The sequence below is a fragment of the Tupaia chinensis genome, unplaced genomic scaffold (assembly GCF_000334495.1).
Source record: "Tupaia chinensis unplaced genomic scaffold, TupChi_1.0 Scaffold138757_1, whole genome shotgun sequence".
In the NCBI taxonomy this organism is placed as follows: Eukaryota; Metazoa; Chordata; class Mammalia; order Scandentia; family Tupaiidae; genus Tupaia; species Tupaia belangeri.
This window is the reverse complement of record NW_006198649.1, coordinates 2,192,505-2,206,425: the sequence shown is the minus strand read 5'-3', so window position 1 is coordinate 2,206,425 and position 13,921 is coordinate 2,192,505. Positions and strand designations below refer to the sequence as shown.

The 13,921-nt window shown below is 35.1% G+C and overlaps 1 protein-coding gene across 1 annotated transcript in view; it reads right to left on the bottom strand.

Moving 5' to 3' along the window:
- Positions 1-13,921, bottom strand: part of LRP1B (LDL receptor related protein 1B) — a 1,871,701-nt gene that overhangs the window by 819,428 nt on the left and 1,038,352 nt on the right. The window contains exons 15-17 of the mRNA XM_027765590.1: positions 8,317-8,497; positions 1,873-2,092; positions 2-15 (exon numbers count right to left, since the gene is read on the bottom strand). Coding sequence (XP_027621391.1) covers positions 2-15; positions 1,873-2,092; positions 8,317-8,497 — 415 coding nt within the window. The remainder of the gene's footprint in view (position 1; positions 16-1,872; positions 2,093-8,316; positions 8,498-13,921) is intronic.

Below are 13,921 nucleotides of genomic sequence, written 5' to 3'. Positions count from 1 at the left end.
CCCACTGTAAACAATCTGTAAAATATAAACACATTATGAGAAATCAGAACTGACCATTAGAAACCTAACTATTTGCAGAAAATGATCTTAGAATAAGTATAACATAAAAATCTAACTAACGTCTTCACTCATACTTTTCCTAGTTGATTTGGAAAATGTATTTTACCACATGAGCATATTTTTTTCTGTCTTCAGGGCATGTCGCATGAAGGAGACCGTTGGTATTTCATCCTTCCAAATTTCTTTACATATGGCTCTATTAACTTGGTCCAGAATGCAAACATTGAAATGACTTTGTCTAGCTCTTATCCTTTTCAGTTTTCTTTATGATATGCCAGTTTTATATTCTGTGATTAAATATGACCTGAATAATTAGTGTTATTATGTATATTACAATTTTGCTCATCTAAAAACTGGTAGATAGAACCTGCTCAGGTGGCATTAGGAGTAAAAGGGATCTTTCTACTTTAACTGAGTCAATGCAAACTGAAGAAATCTGAGCGATAATAGGAAATAAGGTAAAGGTTTTAATTTTGAACATAGAAGCATTTATTATATATTTGTACATAGAAAAATCCTATTGGCAAATTTTAATTCTGATTATCTTAATATATTCATTTATATTCCAGTTATTTTATGTTGTTTAAATTGAAAAACCATGTGATAAACATTCAAATTCTGTTTTACATGTTGAATTGCATGTAGAAGAGGAAGAAATAATACCTCCAATAGTGATAATACATTATAATTTTTATTAAAAAATCATATGTTATAATTTCATTTAATATTAGAGAACTTGGATACAAAATTCAAATTTTGCTCCTTATAACTAAATTCTCCAGGCTAAATTATCATGTATTGATAGATTTATTTTCACCTTCATGTTGATTAAAATATTATGGCCCCTTAAGTATTATGTATACTGACATCTTTGAAAGAATCATAAATATTTATTTGGCACCTATCATGTATGTGACATTAGCTTTAACACCAACAACTATTACCTTTGTGGGCAAAAAAATTTAAAGCACTGTTAGAATCAACCGATAACTGAAATAGTATTGACTGATTTATGTGCTATTTAGTTCTCAAATAGAATCCATACTGAGTAGGTTTAATCAATTGTACAATATTCTTTTCCAAAAAGGAAGGCAACATAATATTAAAGGGGAAATTTTGATTATTTCTAATATCTGATTTTTCCCTTGCTCAACAAAAAGCTGACATTGGTACATGGCGCGAGGTGTTGCTAGGTAATTATAAGACTAAATATAAAGGTGATGTTTTGTCAATTCTGCCTCTGTCTCAAAGTCAGTTGTATCATCATCAATTTTAGTCAAGAATTTCAAGATCATTTTGTAATGATTCTAGCAAAATAGGCAAAAGGAAGCCAGTAACTATTCATATCAATAGTCTTGAAGGCTAGTTCATTCCTACTATGTGTTTCAATTACAGTTTCACAAACTCCTTCTGACGTGTTCTAATAAACACATTCTAATTATTTTCTCATAATAGAGAACGCTAAATTTGAGGTGCAAATACTGAAGTATTTGAAGAGAGTTGGGTTGCTTGATCATGGAAAACTCATCAATAATGTAGAAAACCTGCATTTTAAAGCAGCTCTGATATCCTGAGAGCTTCTTTTAGAAATCCCACAAATCCTGGCATACCACAGTGAGCTGGGCCTGGTCTCCTGGAGGCAAGTGCCAGCTGCACTACTTAATGCTCAGCCTCCTTCAGCCACCCCACAGAGACTATTGGCAGCCACCTCAGAGGGGTAAAAATAAACTTGAAAGTATTTTTAACACGGCACAACACGGCTGTGTGAAAGAAGAAGCCTGTGGGTTAAAAACAGCAGCATTTGTCTTTTACCTTCCTGTGAGTCCCATTCAAAAACACTTTTTCAATATGATCATAATAGGCATCACACCAGTATAATGTGTTGGTGTGAAAGTCCAGAGTTAAACCATTTGGCCACAGCATCTTTGAAGTCACAAAAATCTGCCGGTTGAAGCCATCCATCCAGGCCTTCTCGATCCTTCCCACGCTGTCATCTATTTCATCTTCCTCCCAGTCTGTCCAATACATCCAACTAAGACATTAAAAACAAGAGTGCATATATGTTACTTCAACCAACCGCTGTGAGACAGACACTTCCTCAGATTTGGCACTTCCATAAAATCCAATTGCATGGTGATATGTTTGCCCATCTCATGTTTTTCTGTCAAAAAGAGGGGGCAGCTGTGCAGTTCTAAGGGAGGTCGAGATTTGTTCCGTAGAACCAGTCCATATAGCGTCAGTGCAGAAAGCTCACTACCACCACTACCTCCTTCATTTTCCTCATGCATTCATTAACCTGACAGCAAGTGCCAGAGATGTATTTTCTCTGTGTTGATACCAAGCCTGAGGAATGATAGTTTGAGTCATTACTATTCTTAAATGTTACATACTTCAAAAGTATGTAACCGATGACATGACTTTTTTTTTTTTTTTTCCAATGACATGATTGAAAAAGCAGATTGACAGACATGAGAACCCATGGCATGGTTAATGATCTATTCCAGACTTTATTTAATCTCAGATGAATTATTATTTTTCAGATTGCCTTTGTTCTAAAGGGCACAGTCACACTGAGGTTGTTTAGCCAGGTCTAATTTGTCTCCCCAAAGCAAATTATCTGTTCTTTATTGAGGTTTATTATTACCCCCAAACCCACATAAGATGATTTAGCTGCACATAAGTTTAATAACAGCAGGTGGACTGACCTTGAGATTTTGAGCTTTAATTTCTCTCTCAAACAAAAGCATCTGCCTTTAAAAAACAAATCTTTTGTGTAAGCTCTAACAGTTGGAGAGGGGGCCTTGAGCTAATGTTCCAATTCCCTCATGGATAAGGTTAAAATCTACCACATTTGCTTTAGGGTCATGAAATTTGCAGAGTTATTAATTAAAGTGTAGAGTTTAGTTCCGTCACCTCATGTACAACTTCATAAAATCCCAAAGATTTTCCTTGCTGGTGACCCTAGAAATACACCGTTATTAGATTCCCTTCCTCCCGTATTTGTGGACTTTAATGAGTTTCTGAGGTAATTTGTTGAAAACCCATATCTCTGACTAAAAATCTGGCTGTGATCTAAGCCAGCAGATTTGGGAAAACTAAAGATACACCTCCCATGATGTCATACCAATTAAGCTCTTCTTAAATTTTCTTTTGGTGTACAATTATTACAAGTTGATATCCCTTTTAATGTCAACATAATTTAATATTCTTTTAATTCCTTTTGTATTGAGGAAGTATATTGAGACAGTTAAATGTTTTTTATTATTATGATTTTTAATGAGAGGGAAGGAGAGAGGAAGAGAAAGTGAAAGATCCACAGTTTATCTTCATGAGGTCTGCCATTGTGATTTCTGTCCTAGCCCTCGGTTAGCTAGGACTGCAGGTGCGCACTGCTGCAGCTGGCCTATTTAAGCTGGTCTGAGATCCAAAGCCCTGGGCCTCCCATGTGACTCCAGCCTAACACAATGACGTTCTACTACTGTGCCACTGCAGCTGGCCCTAGCTGTTGAGTTTTATTTATCCCAGAAATAACCATGGCAACATGCCTATCTTGTATCCTGGGTTTTCTTAATGAGGTTTTATTATTGGGACAATTTAGGAACAAACAGGAGAGACATTCCATTTGCTCTAATACTTCACTAATCAGGTAAAATTATTTGATTTGAATAATGTAAATTGACTACATAAAAGTGAACTATACAATATTTTAATCTCTTGATATTTTTCTGGTATCTTCCTATATATAGTTGATCCTGCAGTTTTATTGTTGTTGCTAATTTATAAGTTAATATTGCAGTTATTATTTTCCATAGCTTTTCCTTTTAATAACCCTCTTTTTAAATTATTTCATGACTCTCTAACCTGAATCAAACATACATATTCTCTTTTCTCTCTCTCTCTTCCCTCTCTCTCTCTCACACACACACATACACACACACACACAGGACAAACCCAGACAGTCTTAAAATTTTATATTGTTTTGTTGCGTGTAGAAAAAAGATGTTGTGAATTATCTCATTACCTAATATTATTTTTATTTGGGCCCTCTACAGTGGTGCAAGAATAACACAACACGCTATGATCCTGAAGCCATATGGGAAGGTCCTGGGTTTGTGTCCTAAAGGTCTCCCTGTACATGCAGGGTTTGCACACGTGTGGCGATGATCCTTGCTGTCTGAGGTTGAGAGTGGATTGTAGCAGGGAGACCCTGTTGGGGATGCCTGTTTCTCTCTCTCTTTCTCTGTCTCTCTCTCTCTGTCTCACTGGGCTGTGTTCCTCTTGCCTTAGTCCTCCAAGTAGCTGGGACTACATGTGAGTTTCATCACACTAGTTTTTCAGGTTGGTCTGGGAATCAAATCTTGGCCTCCTATGTGACCTCAGCATTCCAAGCAGAGCACCCATTGTACACTGTTGTGATTGGACGGATTTTTTTCCCCCTAAGTATGTGAAGCCAGTCTAACTGAAGAAGATACATATGTGATCATCACTATTCATTTAATTATCTGCTTAAAAGTTACATTGCAAAAGCTTTAAAATTAACACCAAAGGATGATGATTTTTATAACACATCAGAAATACAACCTACAATATGAGCAGAAACTAACACAAATATTTTTCTAGGTGGGACTGTACGTTCACCGAATAAAAGTTAGATTTATCTGGCCTTTTGTTAATGTGGCAGAAAAAATACTACCTCCATCTTAAAGACCTGTTAAAATACTGATTTTTGGTAAAGTTTATCCTATCCTGTCTGGGGATAAGTTAAAATAAGTTTTTTCCTCCTTTTCTTAGTAGGACTTTTTAGTTCTTTTATAGTATTTGCTGCATTCATGTCTCCTATCATATTAAATAGTGTTATACGTCTGATGATTCCAGTTAAAATAATTTTAATTATTTTAAAGGATTCGTCTTCATTTATAATGGTGTTGTTATACCATGTTTCCAACTTGAATTTCATTATTGGGTGATCAGTAATAGAGATATTTAAATCCTTAAAAGCTTCATTGTCATGAGGTTAAATAAATGTATTTCTTATAGAAAATCTTGATTTGGTTTCCTACATAATGTCTAGCTGCTAACTAGGTAGGTGTGGTACTGTTCATTGCGATAACAATATGGAAAAATCTGTTGGGCTAAGTACGCACACAGCTTTGGATGTATTTCATACAGACATATTTTGAGAGTATAGGACTGAAGATGTAGGTTTCTGCGTTATTTATATAAATTGTGAATGTGAAATTATTCGATAGGAGGAGAAGGGGCTGCAGTATGGCCATCCCCACTGAGGGGCTATTTCTCTTTCTCTTTTTTCTCACCCTCTTGTGACTAGGTATTATTGTAGAAAAAAATACATAAATCTACTTATTTTTGAAAATATTTTGCTGAAAGATACATTATGTTACTTCAAATGGAGTTTTTAAAACTACAGCTTATTGTTGTTAGTATTACTGTAAAGGCTCTATCAATTAATTGAATAAATCAACATAGTTCCATTTCTGCTTCTGTTGCTTTCTATTTCCACAGAAATACAAAACTAGGCTTTTGAACATGTAAATTTATTGTATCACTATCTATTTGACCCTCACATTAATGAGAAAAATACAAAGATTTCTTAATGGCTAGCAAAGTCCTGCTTTCCTTCCCTGTCTCACCTTCAGTCACTTTTTTTCTGCTTATTCTCTACAATCCAGCCCCACTGTCTTCACTTTGTCTCCTCTATACAAGCTTTTGCCAAATTTAAGATCTTCAAATGTACCATCTTCTTGATCTGAAATATTCTTTCCTCCACTCTCCATCTCTGTTTCCTTCTCTACAATAGAATCTCAGCTTAAACATGCCTCCTTATAAAGGCGTTTTCAGAGAACTTGTTTAAATAGGTTTCTATTGGCTAGTCTCCATCATATCAACCTTTTTTCCCCCTAAGGTTTTTGCCATGAGGTGTGTGTGGTTGCCAGAGACGGAGAGAGAAGGAAAATGAAAAATCATCCCTTTGGGGGATGACCACGCCACAATTCATTCTTCTCCATTCTCCTCCTGGGATTTTAGGCATGAACATACAGGCTCTTGGAGTGACTTTTCAAGGTCCAGGACTTAAACTGTGGTGGGCCATGTGAGAGTTCAATGCCCTAACCACGATGCCACCTGTTGACCCAAACCTGTTTGTTTTTATCCATCAGGTTGGTCTGTTGAAATTACATTTAGTATTTATTTATTTATTACTCATTTGACATTTGCAAAGTAGAGACTCATTACATCTTCTCAGTCTCTACTTTGCAAATGACAAAATGTGTTCCTGCAATTAAGGTTATAGTAACTTTTTAGCCATTGAATACCTAGTATGGAGATTTGGGCTTACCACATATTTGGGGGAACATTTATGTGTGTATGTTTAAGTATGCAATCATACATACACATTCAAATCAATACACAAAACTTATTTTAAGATTGTGAAAAATAGCATTATTCTATTTAAAAATTTATGTTGATGGAAGCATTAAAAGAGTCATTCTTTATAATACCAAAGGCAAAGAAAGTTTAGTGCTCATATCTGTAAGCTCATCTTTGAATTCAGCCAACTCTAGGTAAAATATATTTGAAAAAATAAAAACAATATAAAACAATATAAATAAAAATATAATATAACAACTATTCACAATGTATTACATATTTTACTTAGTCAAGAGAGAATTTAAAATATATGGGAAGATATACATAGGTTATTTGCAAATATTACCATATTTTATATAAGAGACCTGAGGATCCATGGATTTTTAGTCCTGGAACCAATCCTCATAGATAATGAGGGATGACTGTATAAGGTCAGTCAATAGTTAAACATGAGAAGGATGCAGACATTGTCTTAATAAAAAGAAAAATATTTCAATCAGAACTGACTCCAAATAAACTATGTAGATGCTATATGTCTCAAACATTAAGTTGGATGACTGTCTGCTCAGAAGGTATTAAAAAAAATTCCTGAATTTGATGAGAGAGATGGAACTAATGATCTCTAAATTTCCTTCTAAATCATATGAGTCTATGACCTCCATATTTACATTATTGCTCTAAGAACAACAAATATCATTTAACTCTATTGAAAAATAACAAAAAAACTGATAAGGAAGATGCTATTTTATAGCATATTTGAAACTTCTTGCAAGAAAGGTAATGGAATCAATGTTTTCTCTTAAAACTAAGATTGCCTTAGTTTAAAGGTCAGTTCCATGGCTTGATTTAAAATATCAGAAATAGAACAGATAGTTAAAGAATTCACAAGTAAAATTACTAGAGCTACTTTATAATTATGCCTTATAAAAACATAGACAATCAGTTCCTCCACTGCCTGGTAACAAACACCCTGATTACTTTTGGAGCTAGTCTCAATACAATTCAAGGGACTGCAATTCTAAGTCATAAGGGGCTCACCTGCCTCTTACTCAATGAAATGTTTCTAGTACCTATGAAATGATATATAAAAATACTCATCTTGTGGGACCAGAAGTTTTGTGTTTCAGTAATAGCTCTGAAAATCATCACCAAGAATTGCACAAAAACATTCCATAATAAAACAAATAGCATATAGTTTAATATGACGTCCTTGTATGGAAATATGGTTGTGCTTAAAATTATGTAATTGCCCTCCTAGACAAATAGAAAACATTAAATAATAGTGGCTAAGAGTAAAGTCTTGGAGACAGGTGGCATGGGTCTAAATATCTACCCAGTCTCTTACTTAATGAATGGGCTTTCACAGACTTGTTATCAATTTTTACTTTCTGAAACAGGGTTGAAGATAGCTACTAATTCAAAAGACTGCTGTGAACATTCAAGAGTAGGCACACCATAACCTAGTTAAGAAAATGCTTGGCTCACTATAAATGTACAAAACTTTTGCTATTTTTGAATACACTCTATTTTAAGAGCCTTTAAAGACTAACTTGATTGATTCTGATTGAATTGATTGTTTATCTTGGTGTCTGGCTGTCCAAAATACAGAGTTATAGTGCTGTCTAAATAAATAAGAAATATATCCTTTCTTCAAATAACCTGTTTCTTTCATTTCAATGAATTTTGACATATTTATTTAGTATATCCCCTAGGGAACGAAATAATTAAATGGATAACTTTTCCAAATCAGACCATTCATGTGTAAGTTTGCTTATACACATGAATTTAGTAAAACTTACTGCTACTAAATATATAACAACATAATTTATTATAGTTTTATTTATATAAAGCTGATCCTATATTGCATACCCATTAACTGGATCTACCACAATTCCTCTGGGATGGGACATTTCTCCTTCTAAAAGAGTCTTCCGACTCTGGGAAGCCTTTTCCAGCCTGGCCACATTGATGGTTTTTTTACGGCCATCATTTGTCCAATAAAGGTTATTTCCGATCCAGTCCACAGCAATGCCCTCCACATTATCCAGATCTGTAAAAAAAAAAAAAGGCAAAAACAAGAAACAGTGATAATAAAATTAAAATCCACTCCTTATGTTCTACTTAATAAGGAGCTTATTTAATTCAAAAAGAACAAATTCTGGTCAATGAATTCTCTATGGTGTAATTTTGTAAATATCTCTATTTCATTCTATTTTGAACACCCTTTTGTGAATGAGAGGCCCTTTCTCTTTATGGGGCTTTCCTGTTGTATACAGCTGTTGACTAATTAATTATGGTGGTTAACTATTTTATTTGAATCTCATCATATTGTCATTGTGGCAATGATCTACCAAAAAAAAAAAAAGAGAGAACAAAAATAGTGATATGATTGAAACAGGTGAATATAAGTAAAAAAATATAGTAATATAAACTGTTAAAACAAAAAATCTACTAACACTGAGGCAATATGTTCAGACTCCTAATACATAACATGAGTAATAAAAAGAATAAGAATGTCCTCTTATCAAGAGATGAACAGGTCCAGTAGAAGCACACAACTAAAAGCCCTGAAGGAACTTTCATCACAGAACTGCCTGAGCAGTGAATCTCAGAGAATCCTTGAAATATTCTGTATATCTTAGACTTATTTAGAAAAGTATCCTCTTCTATCAGATACAGGCAGTGATAAATCAAAGAATATTATAAATATATAATCTTATGAGTTCATCTAATTCAAACCTTTTATTTTACAAAAATGAAAATGCTAACATTTCAAAGTGAAGGCATTTGCTTGTCATTTATTGTCTTTCACCAAGGAATAGATACACCATCAAAATCTAAGTTGTATGGCCCCCAGTCGAGAGACCATCAAGACCATACTGTTCCCATGGTGAACTTCTACAGCATCCTGCCCTCTCTTTTGACCATTTTAGAAACCATGTTCCACATTTCCCACAACATCATAAAGACAGTTTCATTCTTTTATTACATGAGAAATTACTCTGAACTCCTTCTCTCCTTTCAAAACCAAGGATGTCTATGTCTCTTTTCCTCTTGGGTATGAGGTACCAAAGTGGGAACTTACTGGACAAAGCAATAGAAACACAGCTGCATAGTCACACAGTTCTGGAAAATCCAAACCACGTTTCCTCATATGCAGATGTAATAAACATTTATTGTTATCCTACTCTTTAATCATGACTCTTTTGGTTCTAGAAAAAAGTGAAATTTTCTTTTGTGACTCCTTCTACTAATCAACATGTGCCCTAACTCAGAATGACTAATACAAAGTGTGATTTGATCTAACTGAAATCCCATTATAGTGAATCAGAAATGTTCTCAATTTCACTAAGCTATTTGCTTCATTACCATCCAATATGAGTAATTTTCACAGGTTAATTGTGCCTATGCTAGGAAAAAAAGTTTAATTTTGTCTTTTCTTTATTGACACTTAATTTTACTGAGCACTTTCCTGTTCAGGAATAATGGAAGGAGAATAGCTGCTTACTCTGGTTGTTCTTTTTCTTTTTTTTTTCCTTTTGTTATAGTCTATAGCTGATTTATTTCTCATTAGTTGGTTTTCAAAAAATGGATTCCATTTTAAAGTCATTCCAGCTTGGAAAATCTTCATGCAACCTAAACCTCTTATATACAGAGAGACAGAGAGATAGAAAATGAGAAAAGTGAGAAATCACCACTGTGGCCATGCCACAATCCTTTCTCCTCCATTGTCCTCTCAGGATTTTAGGCATGCACATACACTGACATAGCATAAGTTACAAGACTCCAGGCATGGGACTCGAACTGCAGTCTACCACATGAGAGTCCAGTGCCATAAACACTATACCACCTACTGACCCCAACCTTCTTATATATAAAACTTTTCCTTTTGTGGGCCAGCAGAAGGCAAAGTGGTTACATTGTTGGATTCTCACATGACAGACTGAGTTTCAAATCTTAGACCCAGTGGCTTAAAACTTAACTGGGCACGTGTGGTTGTGTGCTCAAGACCCTCAGAGGAAAAGGGATTGCGGTTATGACCAGCCCTCCTGGGATGTGATTTATCACTTTCTCTCTCACTGTCTCTCTCTCTCTGGTGAGCATGAATCCTAAGGCAAAAAACTCTCGAAAAGAAAGAAAGAAAGAAAGAAAGAAAGAAAGAAAGAAAGAAAGAAAGAAAGAAAGAAAGAAAGAAAGAAAGAAAGAAAGAAAGAAAGAAAGAAAAGGAAGAAAACTTTTCCTTTGGACACTTAATTGAGACTTTTAATTTCTTCATATGAAGTAGAAACAATACTGTCTGAATCAAAATTTTGTTTCTGACACTTGGTTATGCAACTGAGTCACTCTGGTCTTTAATGTTGCCACCTGCCAAGTGTAGAATTAGGGACAGGCCTAAGGCTGTAGCTACGATTAAGTCTAAAGGACGTTTTAAGGCTAGGGACAGAACCCTGGCATGAGGATGGGTAAATTAGCTACTGCACGTGAAACACTTAGCATACGATTTCTAATGCAGTAACTTCTTCATACATGTTAGTTTTTGTTAATTTATCAGGATGGAAACTATTATATATATGGCTCTTTTAAAATGCTTGTTCTGGGACCAGCAGTTGGTATAATGGCTATGTTGCTGGACTCTCATGTAGTCGACCACAGTTCAAGTCCTGTACCTGGTGGCTTAAACTCACGCTGGGTGCGTGTGCGTGCGTGTACAAGTTCCTAAGAGAATGGAGGTAAAGGGATTGTGGTGTGGCCATTTCCCCTGGGGGGTGATTTCTCACTTTCTGTCTCTCTGTCTCTCTCTGCCTTTCTGGTGAGTGCATGTGCCCTATAGCAAAAACCTCTCCCCCCAAAAAAACAAACAAACAAACAAGCAAACAAAAAAACTTGTTCAATAATATTTCTTTGCTTTTCACTGGTGGCCAGCTTGAATTAGAAATAGTAGATGCAGAATCATTTATGAATAAATAGTGAGAGATAAACGATATTGAATTCTAAGAAGCAGAATTTGCAAGGATTTTGCCCCCATTTGGTTTGTTTATTGTGATTTTTAAAGAAAAAATGTTCAAAGTGTGAAGTGATGCTGTGGACCACCAGTTCTGGGAGCTCATGACATAGGCTCTGACACTGTCTAACCAACAAGTTACTGAACCTTTCTCTCCTTCAACTTCCTGATATTAAAATTAGGTAGAATGACAGTGCTTACCTTAAGATTGTTTTGAGGATTAAATTAATAAATCTATGAAAAGTTCTTAAAATAATGGTTAGCTGTAAATGCTGCTATTATTATTACTAATGGTATCACTATTTTTATCATCTTCCCGTAAGCTAACTAACTCTCTAAATAGAGATAGTAAACAAACAAGCAGCCTGGAGTGGTTTTTCGTTGCTGTTGTTTTTAAATGTTTTGTTTCGTGCATATGTTTGTTTGTTTTTCCTCATAGAGTATGAGACTGAAAACAAATTTTTATATAAGGATACTCATGTGTAAACTAAGAATAATTTTTAGGTCATCTTTAATAGGACAAGAAGGAATTTTCTCTCTTAAAGGTCAAAGCCTGAACAATCAATTGATCCCGTTCTCAACAAATACACTTTCATAAAAGGAGTACTCTGCCTCCATGTCATCTGGTCTCTACTTTCAATTAACCTATGACTTGGCTGGAACACTGAGGCATGTAATACACTGGATTTGTGCACATTTTATTTTATTTTATTTTATTTTTTCACTTTTTCATTCATAGGGATCTAGTTGGGCCTGCCTGAGACTGACCAATAAGAACTCTATGAAAGGACTGGCTCTGAAGCCCAGTGGTTAAGCACTATGCACAGAAAGCTGGATCCCACAAAGCCTACTGCAGGTCAAATCCCAATGCTGAGGCTCTGAAGCACAGCAGGAGCACACGCATTGGTGCTCAGGATCCCGACAGGATGATGAAAAAGGAGAAAATGACTTGTAGCATGATTAGGTCCTACAGTCAGGTGCTCTTCTCTCTCTCTCTCTCCCATTGCTGGGTGCTCTTCTCTCTCTCTCTCTCTCTCTTTCTCTCTCTCTCTCTCTCTCTAGCTTGTGTACATGCCCTCTGGCATTAAAAAGAAAAAAGAAAGTAAAGAGGAAAGGACAAGACAAGACAGGAATTTATTATAAGAGTGGGACCAGCAGTTGGCTTAATGGCTATGTTGCTGGACTCCCATGAGGTTGACCATGGTTCCAATGCCTTTGGGTAGAGTTAAAGTATTCTACATTCTGAAATACACATTCACCACTGTTTTATTATTGTTGTTGTTATTGCCCAACTAATAACAAAGAACATGACTTTTTTTCTTAATACTTGACCTAATTTTTCCTTTTTTCCACAAAATCTTATTTCTATGAATCAATAACAAGGATCCTCAACATATTTGCAGTTTTAAAAAAAGGAAAATCCAGTAGTTGTTTTCTTATAAATATTGTTTTGGATTAAATTATGGCAGTATTTTACCAGCTAATTTAAGCAACAGGACATGTATCCGTACATTTTGTATAAAAAGTAGATTTGGGGCCAGGTGATCTATCAACAGTAAAAGTTGATGTTCTTTGAGATTGACTCACATGGAAAGTTTTGGGGTTTGTATCCCAAAAGCTTCCTGCATGTGCTGGGCACACATGCCCGTGATCCAGAGCTGTCTGGAGCTATGGGTGTGTTGCAGTGTCAAAATCCTGCTGTGGGAACTGTCTCTGTCTCCCTCTGTCTCACTCATAGAACAAATAAATAAAATAAGCTGTTCATGTACTCCATGAATATTTAAAATTAATTTATTATTTTTATTCAAATTATAATTATTAGAACGTCCACAACATAGCTTTTTTCTTTTTTTTAATAAATAGTGTTCTAGTAATTTCAGGATAGTTTGTACATATGAAATATGTATAGAGTACATTAGAAAGAAACACACACATCTCATCCAAAGTTAGAACTGGCAGTAAGGGACCAGTAGTTGGCATAATGATTATGTCGCTGGACTTCCATGTAGTTGACTGTGGTTCAAGTACCAGACTCGGTGGCTTAAACTCATGCCAGGTGTGTGTATGTGCATGCCCAAGATCTCAAGAGGAGAATGGAGGAGAAGGAATTGGGGGATGGCCATCCTCCCGGGGGGGGGGGGAGTAGAGGGGCTGATTTCTCTCTTTCTGTCTCTCTGTCTCTTTCCGTCTTTCTGGCAAGTGCACATGCCTATAGCAAAAACCTCTGTAAAAACAACAAAAAAAAAGATCTTGCGATAAATTGAATAGTTCACATAAGTGAAAAATTCTTAAAGGTAGCAATACTATTTTCTACAAGAAATACCTATCATTAAGAAAATCTCATGGATGGTACATAATACAATTAATGTAGATTTAAAAGGAATAAGTAAAACAGAAAAAAATTTAAGTGAATTTAAAACTTTTATTAGACAATAAGCACTTTTTTTTTTTTTTTTTTTTTTTGGAGGGTTT